Source organism: Panthera onca, chromosome B4 (assembly GCF_046562875.1).
Source record: "Panthera onca isolate mPanOnc1 chromosome B4, mPanOnc1 haplotype 2, whole genome shotgun sequence".
Lineage (NCBI taxonomy): Eukaryota > Metazoa > Chordata > Mammalia > Carnivora > Felidae > Panthera > Panthera onca.
In genome coordinates, this window is record NC_138345.1 from 89,291,308 (window position 1) to 89,316,485 (window position 25,178).

At 40.7% G+C, this 25,178-nt stretch overlaps 1 protein-coding gene and 1 long non-coding RNA gene across 8 annotated transcripts in view; one reads left to right on the forward strand and one right to left on the reverse strand.

Annotated features, from left to right (window-relative positions):
• The window catches only part of CB4H12orf56 (chromosome B4 C12orf56 homolog), a 112,840-nt gene extending 87,732 nt beyond the window's left edge, over positions 1-25,108 (reverse strand). For 2 of the 5 annotated variants that reach the window (XM_078449730.2, XM_078449729.2), the window contains exon 1: positions 24,594-25,108. In XM_078449730.2, the coding sequence (XP_078305856.1) occupies positions 24,594-25,070 (477 nt within the window). In that variant the 5' untranslated portion in view covers positions 25,071-25,108. The remainder of the gene's footprint in view (positions 1-24,593) is intronic. The other 3 variants (XM_078449731.2, XM_078449728.2, XM_078449727.2) reach the window with 3 other exon arrangements.
• LOC132694127 (uncharacterized) overlaps positions 1-25,178 on the forward strand; it is a 120,290-nt gene that overhangs the window by 90,046 nt on the left and 5,066 nt on the right. Inside the window, exons 6-7 of one of the 3 annotated variants that reach the window (XR_013556730.2) lie at positions 16,493-16,797; positions 19,940-20,066. This is a non-coding gene — a long non-coding RNA (uncharacterized LOC132694127). Of the gene's footprint in view, positions 1-16,492; positions 16,798-19,939; positions 20,067-25,178 lie in introns of those variants that run through there. The other 2 variants (XR_013556728.2, XR_013556729.2) reach the window with 2 other exon arrangements.

Genomic DNA, 25,178 nt, shown 5'->3' on the forward strand with positions numbered 1-25,178 from the left:
AGAGAGAGAGAATCCCAAGCAGGCTCTGTGCTTTCCGTGCAGAGCTCAACTCCGGGCTCGATCTCACAGACAGGGAGATCATGTCCTGAGCCCAAATCAAGAATCGGATGCTTAACCAACCGACTGAGCCACCCAGGAGCCCCCTGTTTCTCAATTTATATTTTTTAAGATTTTATTTTTAAGTAAACATGGGGCTGGAACTCATAACACTGAGATCAAGAGCTGCACACTCTGAGGCACCTGGCGGCTCAGTCGGTTAAGTGTCCGACTTTTGGTTTTGGCTGAGGTCATGATTTCACAGTTCATGAGCTTGAGCCCCGTGTCAGGCTCTGTGCTGACAGTATGGAGCCTGCTTGGGATTCTCTCTGTCTCCCTCTGTCTCAAAATAAATAAATAAACATTAAAAAAAAGAAGAAGGACACTCATTTAACCAGGTATGGCAATCCATTTTAAGGGCCAAACGGTTGGCTGTACTTATGGTACCAGTCCTTACACGCCTTCCCAGGAAAACTAGCCCAGAGACCTGGCTTACAGGTATTAGGAAGACCACTTCCTAGCAAGACAGGCAATCAACAAATTTTCAGGACCTCAAAATTCACTCAAATTTATACGTACTACAAGAGAAATCTGGTGGAGCTTCTTGGGCCTGATTTCCTAGCCTAGGAAAAGCAAGTAATAAAGGCTTTTAAAAGTCGAACCTGACATTCATAAAAACTTCTAGACAAAAGTTTTTGCAAAGTATTTTTAAGGAGGCCTATCTGGTAAATTAACACTCTTGCTGTACCTATGTAAATAATCAGGTCAACCTGAAGAGCCTTATTTTTGTGAGTGAGTGATCTTTTCCTTGAGATTATTACAATGGGTGATGTGGGACAGATTGTCAGGGAAAACTGTGAAAGACTTTCAAATGGGGAAGGGGGATCAGTAGGTATTCAGTTTAGTTCACCTATGCAGGCTATCTATGCCTTTCATTGTCTTTGAGGTTATGGTACAATGCTGTAATTCATAGAAAACTTTTCTGTGTGTGTTTTTTTTTTTTTAATTTTTTTTTTTTTTTTTACGTTTATTTTTGAGACAGAGAGACAGAGCATGAACGGGGGAGGGGCAGACAGAGAGGGAGACACAGAATCAGAAGCAGGCTCCAGGCTCTGAGCCATCAGCCCAGAGCCCGACTCGGGGCTCGAACTCACGGTCTGTGAGATCATGACCTAAGCTGAAGTCGGACGCCCAACCGACCGAGCCACCCAGGCGCCCCTTTGTGTGTTTTTTTAAAACAAATAGAAACTTAAAATTTCTAACTGATACAGCTGTCAACTTTTGTCCTATTTTTTCCCTTTATGCTTAGAAATGTCTTCTGTACCCTGAAATCAAATACTCACCTATGTTTTATACTTTCCTTTATGGTTTTCTCTCTTACAGTTAGCTTTCCAGTCCTTCTGGAGTCTATAGAGAAGAGTGTTCCTTAAGACATACGTTGGTCTAACTGGCTGTGATTCCAAGTGTATTTAATATTAATCTGTTAATAATTAGGCTTCAAGTAGAGACTGAGTATAAATAAATATGTAATTATGTCTGCCTCAAATTGCTTATTAGAAGTTTGGGGAGGAGATGGGGCACCTGGGTGGCTCAGTCGGTTAAGGGGCAGACTTCGGCTCAGGTCATGATCTCGCGGTCCGTGAGTTCGAGCCCTGCGTCGGGCTCTGTGCTGACAGCTCAGAGCCTGGAGCCTGTTTCAGATTCTGTGTCTCCCTCTCTCTCTGCCCCTCCCCTGTTCATGCTCTGTCTCTCCCTGTCTCAAAAATAAATAAAAAACATTAAAAAAGAAGTTTGGGGAGGAGAAAAAGTACCTATAATAATTTGAATAATAATTCCACAGTTTATGGAACATGGCAAAAATATAGTACTATATATATGAGGTAGTTATTATAAACCCCATTTTGCAATGAGAAAACGAACATTCAGAGGATGTTAAGTTTACAAAACTGGTAAAAGGTGGAACTAGAATTACGAGATAAGGCAGTTGGTTTCCAAGGCCAATGTTATAAAAACGACTAAAGTTTAAGACCACAGCCCTAACTAGTGGTCAGAGGTAGGGATTTTGTCAGGGAAAAATAAAAGTGTTTCTATTCTAAAAGCAGGACTGGAGGGGCTTCTGGCTGGCTCAGTCTGTGGAGCCAATGAATCTTGATCTCAGGGTCATCTCCATGTTGGGCATGAAGCCTACTTAAAATTTAAAAAAATGTTAAAAAAAATTAAAATTAGGGGCACCTGGGTGGCTCGGTCAGTTAAACATCCAACTCTTGATAATGGCTCAGGTCATGATCTCTCAGTCATGAGATCCAGCCCCAAGTCAGGGCCCTGGGCTGACAATGTGGAGCCTGCATGGGCTCTCTCTCCCTCTGCCCCTCCTCCGCCCACAAATTCTCTCTTGCTCTCTCTCTCTCTCTTTCTCAAAATAAATAAATAAATTTTAAAAAATATTTTTAGAAAATAAAAAAAAAAAAAAAAACAGGGCTGGAATCCAAACAGTAATCAAACAGCTGGATTCATTATTGTGTAGGAGTTTCAGTCAAATTTTGCTAATTCTTTCACTTGAGACTGAAGTAGGGCCAGATCTCTTTTTTATTTAGTTGCTATAGTCACCGAGTTTGGTTAGCTTTGTCATTCAAGAACATAATACCTGGGGCGCCTGGGTGGCCCAGTCTGTTGAGCATCTGACTTAGCTCAGGTCATGATCTCACGGTTCCTTAGTTTGAGCACCCCATCAGGGTCTGTGCTGACAGCTCAGAGCCTGGAACCTGCTTTAAATTGAGCCTCCCTCTCTCTCTGTCCCTCCCCCACTCATGCTCTGTCTCTCCCTCAAAACTAAATAAACATTTGAAAAAAAAATTTTTTTAACATTTTTTTGGAAGCACCTGGATGGCTCAGTCGGTTGAGCGTCCGACCTTTGGCTCAGGTCATGATCTCACGGTTTGTGAGTTTGAGCCCTGCGTCGGGCTCTGTGCTGGCAGCTCAGCGCCTGGAACCTGCTTTGGATTCTCTCTCTCTCTCTCTCTCTCTCTCTCTCTCTCTCTCTCTCTCCCCCCTCTGCCCCTCTCCCACTAGTGCTCTGTCTCTCAAAAATAAATGTAAAAAAAAATTTTTTTTTAATTTTTTTAACATTTATTTTTGAGAGACAGAGAGACAGAGTATGAGTGGTGGAGGAGTGGACAGAGAGGGCAACACAGAATCTGAAGCAGGCTCTAGGCTCTGAGCTGTCAGCACAGAGCCCGATGCTGGGCTCAAACTCACAAACTGCGAGATCATGACCTGAGCCGAAGTTGGATGCTCAACCGACTGAGCCACCCAGACTCTCCAAGAGGTTCCTGTTCTTTATCTGCTCATAGTACTACTCTAATGCTTCTAAATCCCAACAGTGTGTTTACCCATTCTTCTGCTGATGGACATTTAGGTTGTTTCTTGTTTTTGTTTTTTAATTTTTTAATGTTTATTTATTTGAGACAGAGAGAGACAGCATGAGTGGGGGAGAGGCAGAGAGAGAGGGAGACACAGAATCAGAAGCAGGCTCCAGGCTCTGAGCTATCAGCACAGAGCCCGATGCTGGGCTTAAACTCACAAACTGTGAGATTATGACCTGAGCGGAAATCAAGAGTCAGACGCTTAACCAACTGAGCCACCTACATACCCCTAAAAAAAGTATTTAAAAAAAGAACATAATACCTTCCTTAAATACCCTGTGGTGGCATTTATTCGTGTAAATATTTTCTGTATTCACTGGCATGGAAAGACATCCATGACATGCTGTAAAGTAAAAATAAGATTACAGACTGATATGTGGAATGTGGTTCCATATGTGTTAGTGCACAGAACACGGTTTGGAATGTTACGTGGTTAACTGTGGTTATCTCTGGGTGGTGAGATTTGTTCAAAGATAAACTGAAGCAATGTTAAAAATTTTAAGAGTCTATTTGGGCAAAAACCGATTCAAATCAGGCAGCATCCAATCTAGCAGATAGAAAGGTACTCCAAGGGGCTGTACAAAATGAAAAGACTTTTAAGCAGAAGGGAATGGGAACAAGGAAGTTATACTTGGCAAAAATGTTAGTTATTGCAAAGTTACTTTCCTTTAGGAGATAGTAAGGGTCTACCAGGCAGATTACCCAACTAGTGCTCATCAGGAGGTTCCTGATTCACTGGTTTAAGATTCCATTTCTGGGAGAGATGAAAATGGAATTAGGTTAAGTCTCCATTTGGGGCCTGTCTTTTAACATTGTAAGTACAATGAGTACATAATTTAGTTTTACCTATTTTAATTCTAAGAATCATCTACATGTTATGACAAAGACAGTTGTTTCACTGATTTGTAAAATATTTCAGCTGGTAGCCCTAGCATCTCATAGTCCTAAAGCACAAATGTGTCACTCTGTCACCAAAGAACTAAAGGGGGGTGGGCAGTGAAGACAACATCTAGCATGATGCATGAAGGCAGTCTACGGCAACATGCCTTTTAAAAAGGCATTTCTGTGCACACTGTGAGGCCTCCCACTATAAGGGAGGTGGTAAATGATTATAGTGATGACTGCCACACAGCCAAGGGGACACATCGTATTCTATAAAAGGGTGGATGACATCGGATAAACAGACAGTAACGGTGAACAGTGGTAGTGCCATAATGATCTATCACTTTTCACTTGCTCCATTCTCTTATTGGTTCATCTAACAGTCACAATCTCAGTTGCAAATAAAGAGATTATAGTATAAAGTGTATATATGCATATATATGTATATATACTATAAAGAGATTATAGTATGACTACAATACTGTAGATAGAACAAACTCTTACAGAAACATTTAATTCAACTTGGACTTGAATTACAAGGACAACGTTAGAGTAAGGAATGTCGTTTCTCACTCTCACTCTGTTTTTTGCATTTAAATTAAAAAAAAAATCAGTCTTTTGTAAAGACCACAGCATGTTTGTGAAGCATGAGAGGACCACCCAGGAGCTAAGCAAGGCTAATTTACACATCCATGGGAGGTAAAAAGTTTTCTGACTAGGAGGCTTCTCCACTGTCAGGCAAGGAGACTTGGTCCAAAGAATATGCCTTCAGTGCCTGAAGGAAGAAAATAAAGCTCTTCAGTGGGACACAGTTGAACTCAATCCTATGTTAGCAATTTATTTTAGACCTAGTGTTATCTGAAAAGCAAATTTTTGTATTTACACCAGAGACATCATTAGGAAATTCAAAGCCAGAGTTTCTATTTTGCCCCAAAGCAAGAAAAGATATAGGTAGGTAGGTAGATAGGTAGGTAGATGATAGATGTCATGCTCCTACAGAACTACTTTGTTTAAAATTTTCTAACTTTAGGGGTGCCTGGCTGCTCAGTCAGTAGAACATGTGATCTTGATCTTGATCTTGATCTCCAGGTCCATGAGTTTGAGCCCCATGTTGAGGTACAGTTTACTTTTATGAAAAAATTAAAATTTTCTAACTTTATGTCTTAGAAATAAGCTTTAGTAGCTTATTTTAAGTAAGCTTAAATACTTTAAATAGTTTAAAATAAGCTAAGTAGTAATAATTTAAATCTTATTTGTAAACAAATATTTAGCTTATTTACGTGGGAAATAAGTTAAGATTATTCATTGTATCATATAGCATTGAATTTATGTTTTTAGGACTATTTATCAAAGTTGAAAGAAGTGCTTTTACCCAGACACCTTTTAATACAGATAATAATATCTGAATATTGGGGCTCCTGGGTGGCTCAGTTGGGTGAGCGTCCGACTTTGGCTCAGGTCATGATCTTGCAGCTTGTGAGTTCAAGCCCTACGTCGGGCTCTGTGCTGACAACTCAGAGCCTGGAGCCTGCTTCAGATTCTGTCTCCCCCTTTCTCTGCCCCTTCCATGCTCATGCTCTGTCTCTGTTTCTCAATAATAAATAAATGTTAAAAAAAATTTTTTTAAGTTTAAAAAAAATATCTGAATATCTCCATGAAAATAATTTTAGAACCGCAAATCAGGAAACAGGAAATTTTTTCTTTTTTCTTTTTTTGTTTTTTTTTTAGTTTATTTTTTTAACTTACATCCAAGTTAGCATATAGTGCAACAATGATTTCAGTAGATTCCTTAATGCCCCTTACCCATTTAGCCCCTTCCCCCTCCAGTAACCCTCTGTTTGTTCTCCATATTTAAGAGTCTCTTATGTTTTGTCCCTCTCCCTGTTTTTATATAATTTTTGCTTCCCTTCCCTTATGTTCATCTGTTTTGTCTCTTAAAGTCCTCATATGAGTGAATTCATATGATATTTGTCTTTCTCTGACTAATTTCACTTAGCATAATACCCTCTAGTTCCATCCACATAGTTGCAAATGGCAAGATTTCATTCTTTTTGATTGCCGAGTAATACTCCAGTGTGTGTGTGTGTGTGTGTGTGTGTGTGTGTGTGTGTGTGTGTCTGTGTGTGTGTGTGTGTGTGTGTGTGTGTGTACACACACGACATCTTCATCCATCCATCCATTGATGGATGTTTGGGCTCTTTCAATATTTTGGCTATTGTTGATAGTGCTGCTATAAACACTGGGGTGCATGTGCCCCTTGTGAAACAGCATACCTGTATCCCTTGGATAAATACCTAGTAATGCAATTGCTGGGTCTCTCTTTTTTATGTTTTTTATTTATTTTTGAGAGAGAGAGAGAGAGAGAGAGAGAGAGCATGAATGGGGATGGGCAGAGAGAGAGACACACACACAGAATCCAAAGCAGGCTCCAGGCTCTGAGCTGTCAGCAGAGAGCCCGACGCAGGGCTCAAACCCACGAACTGTGAGATCATGACCTGAGTTGAAGTCAGATGCTTAACTGACTGAGCCACCCAGCTGCCCCAGAATAGACTTTTTTCTATGATTCGCTGACATACAAAGTCTCATATACAATTAAATCAAACTATTTACATTTACTTGATAAATCACTTCTTTTAAATACAATTGCACGAAATTACTATTGACCCAGTGCTATACTTATACTTCTCCACTAATATAAACTGTACCTTTAGCTTATCTTTTCTCATTAGAAACTGAGGTTGGCAAGTTGGAGTTATGTAGATGGCCTCCTAAATTCTTCCAGTCAATATTATAAAAACTCTAAGACCATTCGTAAGTTGTAGCACTTTCTTTTTTATCTTTAAAAAAAATTTTTTTTAGTTTATTTATTTTCAGAAAGAGAGTGAGCACATGCAGGGGAGGGGCAGAGAGAAGAGACAGAATCCCAAACCAGCTCCACACCATTACCACAGAGCCCGATGTAGGGCTGAAACTCATGAACCGCAAGATCACGACCTGGGCTGAGATCAAGAGCTGGAAGCTTAACCAACTGAGCCATCCAGGTACCCCTTTTTCCTTTTTTTTTATGTGTATTAATTTATTTTGAGAGAGAGAATGAGAGGGAGAGAGAGCATGCAGGGAGAGGGGCAGAGAGAGGGGGAGAGAGGAAACCCAAGCAGGCTCTGCACTGTCAGCACAGAGCAAGATGCGGGGCTCGATCCCACGAACTGAGAGATCACGATCTGAGCCAAGATCAAGAGTCAGATGCATAACAGACTGAGCCACCAGGCACCCCTCTAGCACTTTCTAATGCCTGACCTGACTTTTTGTGCCCCTGAGAAAGTTTCCTACTATATAACCACCATCACTATTACTTGGAGCCATGTGTTACTCCAACTGTAAGATTTGGGCCTTGGGAAAAATCTTTTAAAAATATCTTAGGAGATAATCAACGAGCCTTGGAATATTCTGACAGCCTGATACAAGGGTGTATTGGGCCATCCTGTATCAGTTTGAGCAGATAAATTTATTCTGACAGTGTAATCTGTAGTAAACACCTGGTTTTTCTGGGGGTGAGGGTAAGAAGATGGAAGGGGGGCTGGAGTCTGAGTAGCTGAGGTCACTCATGTAGGCTCTGCATGTGCCTGTGTCCATCTGCAATACAAATTCTGTACACCAAGGCTCAGTTGAACTTGGTAGTACGATGCACATATTGCTGGGAAAATTAAGTACATCCGTGGTACTCTGATGGGAGAGGATACCTGGAAGCATGCACTAGGTTCTCCTGGATTTTATCTCATGCACCATTTTTTCCTTTGTTGAATTTAATCTGAATCTTCTCCTTATCATCAACCATTTGAATCTTGTGAGTCCTTCTGCTGAATCATCAAGCATGAAGGGCAGTCTTGGAGACCTCCTACACAGTAGGACGATCTTACCCAGCCATAAGGCCATTGGCTGAGACTACTGGTTCTGCCTCCTTTGGGCACTAGCAGTTTTGCCCTTTCCCCAAGATAAGAGTCAGAGAGGGCCAGCCCACCTTCATTCTTCCCCTTCAAAGGATTCATAAGGATTCTGATCCTTGTGGCCAGATCCTCTCCAGAGTAAAGATGGGGGAAGAGGAAGAATTCAGTGTTCAAACAGTGTCATATAGAATACAGTAAAGCTAACATTTATTGAGCACTTATTATGTGTTCTTCTAAGTGCTTTATACGTATGATTTCACTGAACCCTCAGAGACCTGCTCAGGGTTGCACTGCTAGTATGTGGCAGACCAGATTCAAAGTGAAACCTGTGCTCTTGACTTATACAAAATGACACACAAAGAATGAAACATGCATATGCCGAGAAACTAACTGCACTGTGGGTCAGAAAATAAGATTGTTTCTTTCTATTAGGAGGCAAAACAGTGTCACCATGACGTGGATTTTTGTATTCTCACTGTGAGACACTAAGAAGAAAGACTTTATTTACAAACATGATTCCTGTCATAACAAATGTCACACAACCCTAAAAATTCCAAATTTCTTAATTCCTGAATTGACCCATTTTGTTCAAGTGGCTCTCATTTCTTACGCATTCTGATGAATTGTCCACCTGCAGAGTTCCTATCAAAAGCCTGACATCAAAGAGGGATTAAAACATGAAAGAGAATCTCAGGTTCAGAAAGCCTGAGAAAAAATGAACTTATCATAAAATAATGTACAAAGACCAGGATTAAAATCACTTAAAAGCAAACTTCTGAGCGGAAGATACTAAAGTATCTGAAAGGAGGGGCACCTGTCTGGCTCAGTTAGGAGCATGCGACTCTTGAGCTCAGAGTCATGAGTTCAAGCCCCATGTTGGGTGTGGGGATAATTTAAATAAATATTTTTTTTAAAAAGTACAGACTGAGGTCAAAAAATAAATAAATAGAAAATAAAGTGTCCCCCCAAAGCCATTAGGCAGACAGCGAACTAATTAGTATATACTATTCTAATTAAATTCTTATAGATCAATTCATTATTTTGTGCCCTAATTTTTTTTTTAAGTTTATTTAATTTGAGAGAAAGAGAGAGAATGCAGGAGGGGCAGAGAGAGAGGCAGAGGAATCCTAAGCAGGCTCTGTACTGTCAGCGCAGAGCCCAGTATGGGCTCAAACCCACAAAACTGCGAGATCATGACCTGAGCCCAAATCAAGAGTTGGTCTCGGGGGCACCTGGGTGGCTCAGTTGGTTAAGTGAGTTTGAGATCCACGTTGGGCTCCAGACTGACAGTGTGGAGTCTGCTTGGGATTCCCTCTCCCTCCCTCTCTCTCTCTCTCTCTCTCTCTCTCTCTCAATCTCTCTTTCTCTCTCTCTCTCTCTGCCCCACCCCTACTTGTGCTGTTTCTGTCCCTCTCAAAATAAATAAATAAACTTAAAAAAAAAAAAGTCAGATGCTAAACTGAGCCACCCAGGCGCCCTTCTCCTGTCTAGTTTAAAAGATAATTGTATAAAGCTGTAATTATAAATCTGTGTTGATGGACACTTAATGTAGAAACTGTAACGTGTATGATAATAACAGCACAAAGGAGTGGGGAGGGAACAGACTTATATTTTTGTATACTATTGAAATTGATAATGATCTGAGCTACATTGTTATAAAGTAGGATGTACATTGTACATACCCAGGGCAAACATTAATTTAAAAACTCCAAAATACATAGTATAAAAGAAGTCACAAGAGAATTCAAATCGGATACTAGCAAATACCTATTTGACACAAAGGAAGGCAGTAATAGGGAGGAAATAGGGGGAAAAAGACATATGAAAACAAATAGCAATAGAACAGATGTAAACCCTGCCTTATCAGTAATTATACTACTGTGAATGGATTAGACACTCCATTCAAAGTCAGGGATTGAAAGGATAGATTTTAAAAACATGATTTGACTAATGATTCACTTGTACTATAACAAGAGACTCACTTTCGAGTCAAAAACACAAATAGGTTGAAAGTAAAGGGATGGGAAAGATATACTGTGCAAACAGCAAGCAAAAGACAGCTGAAATGGTGATAGTACTCTTAGACAAAATAAGACTCAGTGCAAAAAAAAATTTTACTAGAGGGGAAACTGGCTGTCTTAGTTGTAAAACATGCAACACTGGATCTCAGCGTCGTGAGCTCGAGTCCCATGTTGGGCATGGGGTTTACTTAATAAAAACATATATATATACATACGTGTATATATATACACGTATGTATATATATACATACATATATATGTATGTATATATATATATATTTAAAATATATATATATTTAAAATATATATATATTTAAAATATATATATATTTAAAATATATATATATTTTAAATTGTACAAGAGACAATTTATAATGATAACAGTTCAATCCATCAAGAAGTTATGACAATTATAAGCATATATGTACCTAAGAATAGAACCCCAAAATACATGAAGCAAAAACTGAAAGAATTGAAGAGAGAAATAAACTCAACCATAACAGCTGGAAACTTCAATACCCTACCTAAAAATTAGAGCAGAAATTAGTGAAATGGTGAATAGAAAAACAATAAGGAAAATCAACCAAACCAAAAATTGATTCATTGAAAATCAACATAACTGACAATCCTTTAACAAGATTAACCAAGAGAAAAAGAGAGAAGACTCAATCTATACCTATAATCAGGTATAAAAGGAGATAGTATCAACCTTACAGAAATAAAAAGTATAAAGGAATCCTATGAACAACTGAATACCAACAAATTAAAATGCCTGGATAAAATAGACCAATTCCTAGAAAGACAGGAACTACCAAAACTAACTCAAGAGAAGTAGAAAATATAAGTAGACCGTTAACAGCAATATGAATAGAACTATGAGAGATTGAATTAGTAACAAAAAAACTTCCCACAAAGAAAGGTACAGTAATACATGGTCTCATTGGTGAATTCTACCAAATGTTTAAAGAATTAACACCAATCCCTCACAAACTCTTCCAAAAAGTAGAAGAGGACCAAACACTTCCTATATTATTCTGATACCAAAACCAGACAAAGACATCATAAGAAAACTACAGACCAATAATATTTCTTGTAAATATAGATGTAAAAGTCCTCAACAAAATGCTTACAAACCAAATCCACAGAAATGTATTAAAAAAAGATTAAGGCACTGGAGTTGAGAGTTATAGATCTAACAGAAGACCTTAGCACAAGCATTTACCCATTCAGTTATCTCCCTTGTTCAAGAAAATTCTAAATAAAGTATCACTGAGAGAAATGATGACACTTGACTTTCATGATGTCATTTTCCCCCCTATTTAGAAAATACAGGTTTAAGAGATTATTATTATTAGAATTGCTCTAATCCCTTCATTTACCACCTGGCCTATTCCATATTCAGTAGGAAAGGTAGGGTTTTTGTTTGTTTAATTTACAAAGTTAGTAGTTTCTCTATTTTTTTCTTTTTTTTTTTTTAATTTTTTTTTTAACGTTTATTTATTTTTGGGACAGAGAGAGACAGAGCATGAACGGGGGAGGGGCAGAGAGAGAGGGAGACACAGAATCGGAAGCAGGCTCCAGGCTCTGAGCCATCAGCCCAGAGCCCGACGCAGGGCTTGAACTCACGAACCGCGAGATCGTGACCTGAGCCGAAGTCGGACGCTCAACCAACTGAGCCACCCAGGCGCCCCTAGTTTCTCTATTTAAAAAGTGATGGCAGACAGGAACTTTATTATGATAAGACCTGATTAAAGTATGTATTCTCGAGGAAAACAGCCCCAGGAAGAAATAATCAGCAAATCCAGAGGAGACATTCTACAAAAAAAAAAAAAAAAAAAAAAAAGGGCCATCTCTTCAACATGTAAAAACAAGGCAAGGAGGGGTGGTGATACTGTTAGTCTAAAAAGGGGTCCAGGAGACAGAACAACCCACACATTTGACCAGCACAAAAAGACAAAAAGATAAAAAGATGTGACTATTGATGGGAAGTAATAGGAAATAAACAGCACCAGCTAGGAGTATTGTCAAAACACTGCCCCTGGATCTTACCCAGTTTAAAGCAACTATAGTGGATGAAGGACATGCCCAAGGATTCCAGATCCAGATTGTGGAAAATTCTCCAGAAAAAGTGATCTCATTTCTCCAGCAAATAACTGACAGAAAAATGAAAGAGGAAGGAAGAACTGTCATAGATTAAAAGGGATTTAAGAGACAGATAACCAAACACAATTTGGTGGGGACCATTATTTGAATCCTAATTCAAACAAACCCACTATGGAGAGAGCCAAAGCATAAGAGACTTTTAAAAACTGAGAACAAACTGAGGGTTGATGGGGGGTGGGAGGGAGGGGAGAGTGGGTGATGGGTATTGAAGAGGGGATCTTTTGGGATGAGCACTGGGGGTTGTATGGAAACAAATTTGACAATAAATTTCATATATTAAAAAAAAACCCCACTATAAAGAGTCATTTTTTAAGGGGTACCTGGCTGGCTCAGTCAGTTGATCTTGGGGTTGTAAATTCAAACCCCATGTTGGGTGTAAACATTACTTAAATATAAAATCTTAAAAAAAAAAAAAAAAGACATAAACCAGAGGAAAAGTCAAAAGGGAAAATCTGAAGGTAGACACCACGTACTGGACCACAATTTGGAGATCATTTTATTTCATGGGACATTAAGTAGTGGAAGTAAGTCCCCAAAAGAGCTAAATTGTGAGATATCTTTCAACTTCCATGGTCCTTTGATGACCTAACTTCCTCTCTGACAGCAAGCTCTAACTCTCCCGTCTCTGTCTCCAAAAACTGGAGGAAAGCAAGTAATAAATTAATTCACTCAAATTTCAATTTAATGAATTACTTGTTCCACAAGGATTTCAGAGCAAATCTGAAGGAGGGCCAGTGGTAGGATTAAAGGTACTGATGAGATAGCCTATCAATGTATGGAGATATCTTGAATGGATTTCCCTCAAATTAAACCACATTAGCAATTACCTATGTCAGGCTGTACACAAACTTATTCCTTAGTAGAAGCTATTTTTACATTTAACATTTGGCAAATTCTTCCACTGACATAATTAAAAAACTGCAGCCTCCACCAGGTGGGTTTTTTTTTTTTTTTTTTTTTCCATTATACTCTACCTGGGCTTTAGTGTATCAATCCCTAAGGACATCTAAGTAGATGAGCTTTTTTTGGAATCTATGAATATTGTTGGCAAGAATGATCCACCCACATATGCCAAAAAGAATAACCAGTTTGGAGAATTGGGCACAGCCCCATAATACTGGAGACTCCCTAGACTATTTCAGTGTTAGGCTTGAAAAATCATTGTCTCTGGGACAAGAGCCACAGCTAAGACTAAAAGGAAAAAAGGTTTCAAGGTTCGACCCTGTGAAGAGGATACGACATCCGTCTGCGTCTTTGCAACCAGACCTGTCCTTGAACGGCATCAGAAACAGCAATGACACCAGTGTGAGCTTTGAAGGACAACAATCTTGAATACAGAGGGGTGGTATGAGGAATGAAAAAGGTGTTTTATTTATAACTTCATCCTCTCCTTCCTGACAGCCAATGCCCAGGAGCCAGGTAATCTGCAAACTGAGGTGACCATGTTGTCTCTATTGCAAAACCTAAAAACTTCTAAAGCAATTTGGAATTTGGATGTAAGTGATGAATCACTGAATTCTCCTGAAACCAATATAGCACTGTATGTTAACTACAATTTAAAAAAATTAAAGGAAGAAAGAAAGAAAGAAGGAAAGAAAGAAGGAAGGAAAAGGAAGGAATTTGGAAAGCAGGAATTTGTAGAAAGTCAGTTGTTACTGTGTGCATAATGGTTCAAGAATGCTGGCTGTAAGGTCAAAAGACCTGAATTTACATTCCAGCTCCAATGTTTTCTGAATATGACCTTGTGCAAATATTTCCCCTTTGGGGCGCCTGGGTGGCTCAGTCGGTTAAGTGTCCGACTTCGGCTCAGGTCATGATCTCGCGGTCTGTGAGTTCAAGCCCCGCATCGGGCTCTGTGCTGACAGCTCAGAACCTGGAGCCTGTTTCAGATTCTGTGTCTCCCTCTTTCTCTGACCCTCCCCTGTTCATGCTGTCTCTCTCTCTGTCTCAAAAATAAATAAACGTTAAAAAAAATTAAAAAAAAAAAAAAAAAAAAAAAATATATATATATATATATATATATATATATATATATATATATATTTCCCCTTTGTCTGCCTCCATTTTATCATCCAGGGGGGAAAAAAAGACAATATCATCTTCCTCATAGAGTTAATAAAATTAAATAAGATTTAAAGTGTTTGACACAAGGCTAACACATTAGTGCATAGCCAATAGATATCTATTACAGTTAATGACCTTTGATTCTTCCTAAGAACCTCAGTAATGCAATACTGGCTAGATTCATGGCCTACTCAGCATGGTATTTGTCACTGATGATGGCAGCAAGGGGCATTTGGGGAGAGAAGAGAATGCTCTTTTGTGTTACCTCAAATGAATAAGGCTTTATGTGAAAATATCTCTAACTTCTTTGACCACCTCTAAGAATAATACATCACTCATGAATGTATCTACATCATTTGGGGCCATATTTATATGTGCAACTGATTACTGATTTCTCTTACTTTTATTAAAATGCTACTTTTAAAATCCTAAGGGAGATCCCTTATTTTTTGTTTTTCAATTGAAGTAAAGTTGATAGTACTTCTTTCTTGTTTCTGAAAATTTTGTGAACAATTCTATATTTATCTTATCCCTTAGTCTTGTTTTCATAGTCTTGATTCAGATTTCTTCTTTCAGCTTTAATTTCAGAGAATAAACGCACCCTAGGCTTTTGGCAGTTGAGCATCTAGTTTCTAATTTATCCAGTTCAATTCATCATGGATACTTCTGAGTTCCTACTGCAAAGTGCAAAACTCAAAGATGCAAAATGTAAGATGGAGTTTCTCTTTTCAAAAAGCTTAGAGTCTTCTGGATATTCAATGAAAACTTATTATTATTTTTTTAATGACCTGCTATGACCGAGGCAGGTATAGCTTAGAGAATCAAAGCTTAGAGAATCAAAGCACGGATGCCGCAGGCTGACTCCTAGAGTGCAAATTCTGGTTCTGCCACTTAGAGGATGACCTTGGGCAAGTTGCCTAAGTTCTCTGTACTTCAGGTTCTTTATCGGTAAAGTTAGATACAATATTATCTGGGGTTGTTGTAAAGATAAAGAAGTTCCAGGGTAAGTACTTAGAACAGAGGCTGAGTGGCATATAGTAAGCAATCAATAAAATGTCAGCAATTTGAGGTAGACATTAGAGCTGTTCAAATACTCCTTTTCTCTCTTTCAGACACGTGGAATGCATATATGGTAGGATCACGTTTTCCTGCCCCCTTTTAAGATAGGCATGGGCTATGTGCCTGACTCTAGCTAATAAAATGTGAGAAATTACATGTATCACTTCTGGGTAGAAGCTTAAAAATAAGTACATAATTTTCCAAGTTAATTTCCCTCTGCCTGGTGATTAAGCAAGCATATGGCTGAGATGGAGTCCCTGATACTAAGATGGGTGACTAAGTGTCACATATCTTGTGACTGAAACGAAGCTAATCCACAGTGGACAAGTAACTTGGATGAGATGGACTTTATGTTGTGTTAAAGCACTAAGACCTTGGGGCTGTTTGTTAGTGCAGTTAACCTAGGCTATCCCGACCAAGACACTATCATTCTAGGCACTGGGGGGTACATCAGTGAATCAAACTGACAAAATGCACACCCTCATGAAGTTTCTCGGGACTTGAAAGCAGGGGTGCCTGCCTGGCTTATTCAGTAGAACATGCAGATCTTGGTCTCAGGGTCATGAGTTCAAGCCCCACGTTTGGCATAGACCTCATATTAAAACAAACAAACCAAGAACAAGACTCGAATGCAAAATCCAAACTATTTTGTGCAAACTATTAAGAAACCAAAGGTGGCCCTCAGTTGGTTAAGTGTCCAACTCTTGATTTTGGTTCAGGTCATGATCTCACAGTTCATAAATTCGAGCCCCATGTTGGGCTCTGCTGCTTGGGATTCTCTCTTCCTCTCTCTCTCTGCCCCTCCCCTGCTCGTGCTCTCTCTCTTTCTCTCAAAATAAATAAACTTAAAAAAAAAAAAAAGGATGGATTAGAGTTTACCACCTCTTTCTTCCTTCCACAGTGAGACTTTTGAAAGGCTGCAAATGAATCAAAAAAAAAAAAAAAGCTAGAGAAGAAAAGAAGCATCCATAATATAGTCTCATCTTCCATAACTCTTACTACCAAAGTGCACGACTCAGGTAAACAACACAGAGATCATCTCATACAAGCACAAAGGAAGCATGAAAAAAGCTGAACCTGAGCATCAGGAGACCCTCTGAGACTTTGCCCTGGTTGTTCCGCTAACTGCTTATGTGTGATGAGTTGTCAAGTCTCCAGGGTCCCTCAACACTTGGAATAAGGAAATAGGATCTTTCCCTCTGAGAGGTAAACTGTATGATGTATCTGAGCATCCATTTACTCTTCCAGTTCTTCCCATTGACAGATAGTTTTTAACCATCTTCTATGTGTCAGGCAACATAATGCACAGTGACCCAGGGATGAACAAGACAGACAAGGTCTCATGGAGCTTGCATTTACTATGGGGGATGGACAATAATAAGTCATCAAACAGATTAATCTTATAATGCCAGTAATGTTAAGTGCTTTGAAACAAACAGATGTGGTAAGTGTGATGGGGAGTGGTACTCTAGATTGAGGGGTCATCAGAGGCATCCCTGTGGAGGTGAAACTGAATTTGGAAACATGACTGGCAAGAAGGAACTAACTCTCCGAAGATCTCGAGGAAGTGTTCCAGATAGGATGGCACGTGCAAAGTCCCTGAGGAAAGAAGGAAGAGCAAAAAGAGCTCAGGGAAGAGTTGGAGATGAGTCAGAGATAGAGCGGTCATATCATGGAGGCTTTTATAGGCAATACAAAGAAGAAGAGTGATATAACTTAATTCACACTTCATGTTTAAAAAGATCATCCCAACTGCTAGATGAAGAGGAATGAGTTTGGAGGTAATTTCAATAGTTGAGGTAAGGGACTGCACAAGTGGCATAAGTAAAAAAGGTAAGAAAGGTCCTGGCCAGATATATTTTGGAAGAGAAGTGACAAGGATCAGAACATACTATCCCAAAATATGGCACCTTGGTATACTGAATATTTTGAGCTGAAGGAATTTGAGAAAACAGCAGATGCAGGAAACTCTCTCTGATCTTTTTCCACCCTGCTCCCTTGAAGCAGGTCATAAGACCCTCATGGGAGAGGTGCCCTCCCTATACCCAGAGAAGGACACTGAGAGAAAGAAATCCAAACAAACAGACCTTGCTAGTTTTCCCTAGGTTATTATCCTTAGTCATACCCACTTTTTTGTGCTATCCCATTTTTTTTCTTTATCCTAATATTAAACACACACAGATTGACCTGTCTCTTCAGGTCTTTGTTACCTTTATAGAGGCTCCCATATCATGTAAAATTTATATGAAATAAATGTGTAGGCATTTCTCCTGTTAATCTGTCTTTGTCAGTTTAATTTTCAGACTCAGCCAGGGACCCTGAGAGGGTCAAGGGAAACTTTTTCCTCCTCTACACAAATCAAGAGGGTATAGTGATTGTTGGATGTAGGGAGTGAAAGAATTAAGGCTGGTAGATGATGTTATTTCCTAAAATAAGGAAAGCCAAGGAAGGAACAAATTTAGGGGTAGAGATCAGGAATTCTGTTTTTGAATACGTTAAACTCGACATACCTACTGGACAGATTTTCAAGAAGAATAAACAAGACAGTATATTTAAACACCAAATACAGGGGCGCCTGGGTGGCCCAGTCAGTTAAGCATCCAACTTTGGCTCAGGTCATGATTTCACGATTCATGAGTTTGAGCCCCACGTTAGGTTCTGAGCCTAACAGCTCAGAGCCTGGAGCCTGCTTCAGATTCTGTGTCTCCCTCTCTCTCTGCCCCTCCCCCACTCACACTCTATCTCTCTCTCTAAATAATAAACAAAATTTTAAACACTTAATATATAATCAATGCTCAAAGAGTTATTTTCTTTCCAAACTTATTAAATCTTCTAAAGTCAAGTGCCCTAATATGAAAAGAGAAGATAATATCTATCTTACAGACTCATAGTGAACCTAACAGACTTAATATATGTGAATAAAGATTATCAATAATAACACGTATGTGGCTGTTACCTGTGCCAAGTACTGTTTTAAGTGAGTTACATTTATTTAATTTAATCCTCTCAAAAACAATCTAAGGTATCACCTCACGCCCGTCAGAGTGGCCAAAATGAACAAATCAGGAGACTATAGATGCTGGAGAGGATGTGGAGAAACGGGAACCCTCTTGCACTGTTGGTGGGAATGCAAATTGGTGCAGCCGCTCTGGAAAACAGTGTGGAGGTTCCTCAAAAAATTAAAAATAGACCTACCCTATGACCCAGCAATAGCTCTGCTAGGAATTTACCCAAGGGATACAGGAGTGCTGGTGCATAGGGCCACTTGTACCCCAATGTTTATAGCAGCACTCTCAACAATAGCTAAATTGTGGAAAGAGCCTAAATGTCCATCAACTGACGAATGGATAAAGAAATTGTGGTTTATATACACAATGGAGTACTACATGGCAATGAGAAAGAATGAAATATGGCCCTTTGTAGCAACATGGATGGAACTGGAGAGTGTGATGCTAAGTGAAATAAGCCATACAGAGAAAGACAGATACCATATGTTTTCACTCTTATGTGGATTCTGAGAAACTTAACAGGAACTCATGGGGGAGGGAAAGGGAAAAAAAAAAAAAAAAGAGGTTAGAGTGGGAGAGAGAGCCAAAGCATAAGAGACTCTTAAAAACTGAGAACAAACTGAGGGTTGATGGGGGGTGGGAGGGAGAGGAGGGTGGGTGATGGGTATTGAGGAGGGCACCTTTTGGGATGAGCACTGGGTGTTGTATGGAAACCAATTTGACAATAAATTTCATATATTAAAAAAAAACAATCTAAGGAAGGCACAGAATAGATGTTAAATAACTGGACCATATCTATACAGGTAGACAGCAAAACCTGAATAAAAATAAAAATGTATTATTAGGGGCATCTGGGTGGCTCACTCGGTTAAGCATCCAACTTTTTTTTTTAATGTTTATTTATTTTTGAGAGAGAGAGAGAGAGAAAGGCAGACAGAGAGAGGGAAACATAGAATGTGAAACAGGCTCCAGGCTCTGAGCTATCAGCACAGGGTCTGATGCGGGGCTCGAACTCATGAACTGCAAGATCATGACCTGAAGTCAGATGCTTAACCAACTGAGCCACCTAGACGCCCAAGCATCCAACTCTTGATTTTGGCTCAGGACATATCTCACGGTTCTTGGGATTGAGCCCCGCATCAGCCTCTGTGCAGACAACACCAAAGCCTGCTTGGGATTCTCTCTCTGTCTCTCTCTCTCTCTCTCTCAATAAATAAACATTTAAAAATGTATATATTATGAAATGCCCAATGTATATTGCAGATCATCAAATCAGAAACAGAAGAAACAGATTATGTTGAATATTTAACAAATATGTATTGACCATCTGGTCTATCTAGGAGCCAGAAAGAAATACAGCAATGAAGAAAACAGACCAAAAGGCCTGCCCTCATCAGCTCAGAGGAGGAAAAACAGCTCAGAGAAAGAATGACTGGGGCTTAGCCTAGAAGATGTGTTGGCTCTGAACATACTAGTGGGGAAAGCAGGGATTAGTTGGCAAACTACTGCGGCCCCTGCAGCACAGCCCGTGACCTGTTTCTTTTCAAGCTAAGAATGTTACATTTTTTTAAAGTAAACTCTATGCCCAACGTGAGGCTCAAACTCACTACCACAAGATCAAGAGTTGCATGCTCTACTCACTGGAACCAGCCAGGCGCCCCTGTTTTTACATGTTTTAAAAGGAGAGAGAGAAGGAGGAGAGGAAGAGAATTATAAATATGATGATCTGAACAACCTTGAAGGAGGAGAAAATGTTCAAGACAAGCAAACAGGCCAGGCTGTAAAAGGTGCGTTTGTGGCCGGTTGAGGAAGCCACACGGAGCCTGGGACGACTGGAGAGCCAATATTCGCTGGGAAGGGTGGTGAAAAGACAGACAGGCAAGAGACTACAGGCAAGGCTGCTGGAGTTGACGGATTTTTTTTTCCCTGTAGGTGATGGGATGGCCTTGAAGGAGAGTGAATTCATAGGAAATTCACTTCTGGAAAGCTGCTTCTCACACTTGAAAAATATGTGCTTAATCTTGGAAGAGCTTGAAGAAGTGTTTTGATGCCCACAACAAGAGCAGAACTCTAGAGTATTCTTCCAAAAGCAACTTTTGAAACAGTGGGGGAGGGGCAGAGAGCGAGGGAGACAGAATCTGAAGCAGGCTCCGGGCTCTTAGCTGTCAGCACAGGGCCCGACGCGGGGCTCAAACTCACGAACCTTGAGATCATGACCTGGGCCGAAGTCAGATGCTTAACTGACTGAGCTACCCAGGCGCCCCCCAAAAGGAACTTTTAAAGAAAACGTCAGCCTTTTTATAAAAGCTCCACCCAAGCAACCTTAGAAACTCTCTTTTAGGACATGGACCATATCAAACACTTGAGATCTCCGGGTGGATTTTAAGCACATCTTTGCTGGAAGGGAAATCTCATTTGTATCCAATCCAAGTTCTGGTGTAACTTTTTGCTGCTGTTACCTTCAAAATTTTTTAATATCTATTTATTTATTTCTGAGAGAGAGAGAGAGAAAGAGAGGCCATGGGGGGAGGAGCAGAGAGAGACAGAGAATCCCAAGCAGGCTCCATGCTATCAGCTTAGAGCCTGATGCAGGGCTCAAACTCACCGACCGTGAGATCATGATCTGAGCTGAAATCAAGCACAACTGAATGAGCTACTCATGTGCCCCTCCATTTTTTTTTCTTTAGGAGAGAAAATGGAATTTTATTTGCAATTTTTTTTTCTGAGGTGTAACTGTAACATGAGACATGAACTAAATAAGGAATCTGACTGAACATGGGAAGAAGGCTGGGGCCCAGAGGCATAAAGGACTGGTTTGCTTGGGAGTTTACTGCTGTGACAGCTAGAACAAAGGCAGAATGGAAACCTGAGCCAATTGAAAGTTAAATAACAAGAAGACAAACTTTTACAGTAAAATGAGAAAACCTTTGAGAATGGAAAAGGATGTCTAAATAGTTGGCCCTAGAGGACAGCACCCTAGTTAAAAAAAAAAAAAAAAAAAAAAAAAGATTAAACAGTTTATCTTTCAAGGTAGGAGAAACCAGTTCTAAGAAACAAAGGTGCCTGGCACCGAAATCATGTGATTTAAGAAACTACTGACTTAGCACGGATAGGAGATGACTATATGAGATATAACACAGAAATCAGGAAAATTCTCTATATTATGGTATTAAGTTCGGACTTAATGTTCATAGAGGGACAATTAGTCAGCTACATCTGTGGCCAGTAATTGGTGCTAGAGAAAGCAACTCTGTGACTGACACCCATTTTCATACACCCTGTGAAGCTGTGCAAGCCACTGAACTATAATAACCCTAGAATTATCTTATAAAACCTCAGAAAAAGGGATCGTTAAGGCATTTGTACTTGGCATGATTATATTTCTCACTGAAACAATACTTTTAAAAAATGATTACCTGTTTTTAAAAAATATTAAGAGGAAAACAATTCTGTATTCATTTGCTGTTGTAACATATTACCATAAACTCTGTGGCATTAAACACCACAGATTTATTCTCTCATAGTTCTAGGGGTCAGAGGTCCAAAATGGGTCTCACTGGGCTAAACTCAAGGTGTTGGGAGGACGGCATTCCTTCTGGAGGCTCTAGGAGAAAACCTGTTTCCAGGCCCTTTCCAGCTTCTAGAGGCTGTCCACATTCCTCGTCTCCTGGCTCCTTCCTCCTTCAGAACCACTAGTCTCTTTGCTGCAGTGCTCTCCCTGCCTCTTTCTGCCCCCCTTTTCCACTTTGAAGGATTTGTGATTACATTGGGCCCACTCAGATAATCCAAAATAACCTCCCTATTTTATTTATTTGTTTGTGTAGGCTTTTTTTTGCTTTTTATTGGACAGGTTTGGGTTTTTTTAATATCCTTATTTATTTGTTTATTTATAGAGAGAAAGAACAAGTTGGGAGGGACAGAGAGAGGGGGCGCCAAAGGATCCGAAGCGGGCCCTGCACTGACAGCAGAGAGCCTGATGCGGGGCTTGAACTCCCAAGCCGTGAGATCATGACAGGAGCTGAAGCCAGATGCTCAACTGAGCCACCCAGATGCCCCAGCCTCCCTATTTGAAAGTCATCTGATAGCAAGCAACCTTAATTGCATCTGCAACTTTTAACTCCTCTTTGCCATGTAATGTAACATATTCACAGGTTCCAGCAATATTCTGCCTACCACAACTTTAACCGCAGTTAAACTATATCGTGCAAGATGGACCTTCAATCTGTCAGCAGTGCTAAAATCATAGATCTGTTCAGCACCTTTATAGACATTACACATTCTTCTATAAGCCTGAAAGGTAAATTATGTACATAAAGCATGACCAAATAAATTGGTATGCCTTTTTGTAGGATTCTTGGCTTGGAGGCCTAGGGAACTTTATTGCACTTTTCAGATTCTAACAGCTCAAAAAGAAAGATTTATAGCAACTACTGAAATATATATACTGTATTTCTTGTTGGGGAGAGTCACAGTATCCTAAAATCATTACATTTTGTCAAAACAATAAATGTTTACACTGCAGACAGTATTCAAAGCTGAGCATTTAATGTTTTAAAGACATTTGGTAGGGGCGCCTGGGTGGCGCAGTCGGTTAAGCGTCTGACTTTAGCCAGGTCACGATCTCGCGGTCCGTGAGTTCGAGCCCCGCGTCAGGCTCTGGGCTGGCGGCTCGGAGCCTGGAGCCTGTTTCCGATTCTGTGTCTCCCTCTCTCTCTGCCCCTCCCCCGTTCATGCTCTGTCTCTCTCTGTCCCAAAAATAAATAAAAAAACGTTGAAAAAAAAAAAAAAAAACTTTAAAGACATTTGGTAAAGGAAATTAATTTTTTAAATTTTAGTTCAAGAGAATGAAAATAGTGGTAGTAAGGAAGAAGGCAGTTTTGCTTCAAACTTTTACTCAAAAAAAAAAAAAAAAGCAAATAAATTTGCACAGTGATATTAGCCCACAGGGCTATTTTAAAAAGAAAAAAAAGAAAGCTTTTTTTTTTTTCTCAGTTAATTTTATCCTTTTTTTTTACAGATGTGTTCCAAACAAACTAGGATTGTCTTTGCAAAACAGCCCCATTAAGAGTTCACCAACTTCTCCCTTGGGTGATGCAGAGACTCAGACAAAGGGGGGGTGGGGATGGGGGGGAAACTAGGCTAGACACTTGTCCCCAGTGGAAAAAAGAACACACCTGGAGAGCAGCTGAGCTAAAGGGAGCCAAGGGGGGAAAAACAGTAATTGGAGAGGAGACTGCTTACAATCTTTTGTTGATTTATAAGGTATATCTATTCCTGGAGGGAAGGGATACAGTAGCAGAACACTAAAACTGGGACAAGGGGTGGCTGTGCCAGATTGTATCTTCTGCGAGAAGTTTTCCCAGCATGGCCTGGGCCCAGCTTGGATCAAGTGACCTGTGTGAGATTGCCGGGCATCCTGTGCACATCTCTTTCATTCATTCATTCATTCATTCATCCATTCACTTACTCATACTGAGCACCTAACACGCTCTAAGCACTGCTGATTTAAAAAAAAAAATAAACAAGGCATAAAGTACTTAGCACACTGCATTTATTTGCATTGGTTTTGGCTTTTTATCTCTCCCACAACAGTTTCTAGGAAGGGGCCCTATTTCCTTTGTGCATCCTCAGTGTCTAGAACAAGTGCCTGGCACAGGCTAGATGCTTAATGAAAAAAAAAATGACTTTAAAGCGTAGTTTTGATAGGGGGCTATGTTCTCAAACCTGTATCCCTATTTGGGGGTACAAGGGCTGACCGGTACACACGATGAGAATGGGCAGGGCATTTTTATTCGGCGTCCATACAGCAATCCACCGTTTTCCTGTGTGTCTGCTAGTCCCAAAGTAAGTTAAAGAAAAGTACGGGAGTCCAGAGGGGGATAGGGAAGGTCGGCCTTCCCCTCCCTCTTCCTGCGTGCGGCAGGCCTGGAACCTGGGGGGGAGGTACCCAAGAAGGGATTCCCGCAAGCCCGCCTGCCCGCCCGCGCTCCTCACCAGGTCAATGGCCACGACGTCCCGCAGCGCCACTGCTCGCCGTATGGACTTGGGCGGGTTCTCGGTCAGGTAGATGAGCCGATCGCTGAGGACCACGTACTTGAAGGTGTGCTTCTCCGAGTCGGACACCACGATGCACGGCTCGTAGGCGCGGATGGCGTCGTAGACCTCGGGCGGCAGCCGCCTCCGCAGGAACGCGTCCAGGCGGCTATTCGTGTGCGCAGGGAAGCCGGCCCTTGCGGAGCCGGCCATGTGCGGCGGCCGCGGCCCGGCCGAAAGCGGGGGGTTGGCGGACGCCTGTGCAGGGCCCCGCCTCCGCGCCGCCTGCGGTGGAACCCGCGCGCGCCACAAAGTCGCCCGCCCTACCGCGGCCACCTCCCCCGGGCGCAGTGCGCGGGGCCCCCAACTGCGGGGCGCGACCCCGGGGCCTGGCTCCCGGGAGCACCCTCCCCGGCCCCGGCCCCGCCTCCCGCCCATCCTCGTGCCAACCTCAGACAACAATGGACCGGGCGAGATGCTGGTCCTTCAGGTGAATCATCATCACGCATCCCCGGGGGCTGCGGGGCGGATATTTAGCGGCTCTCT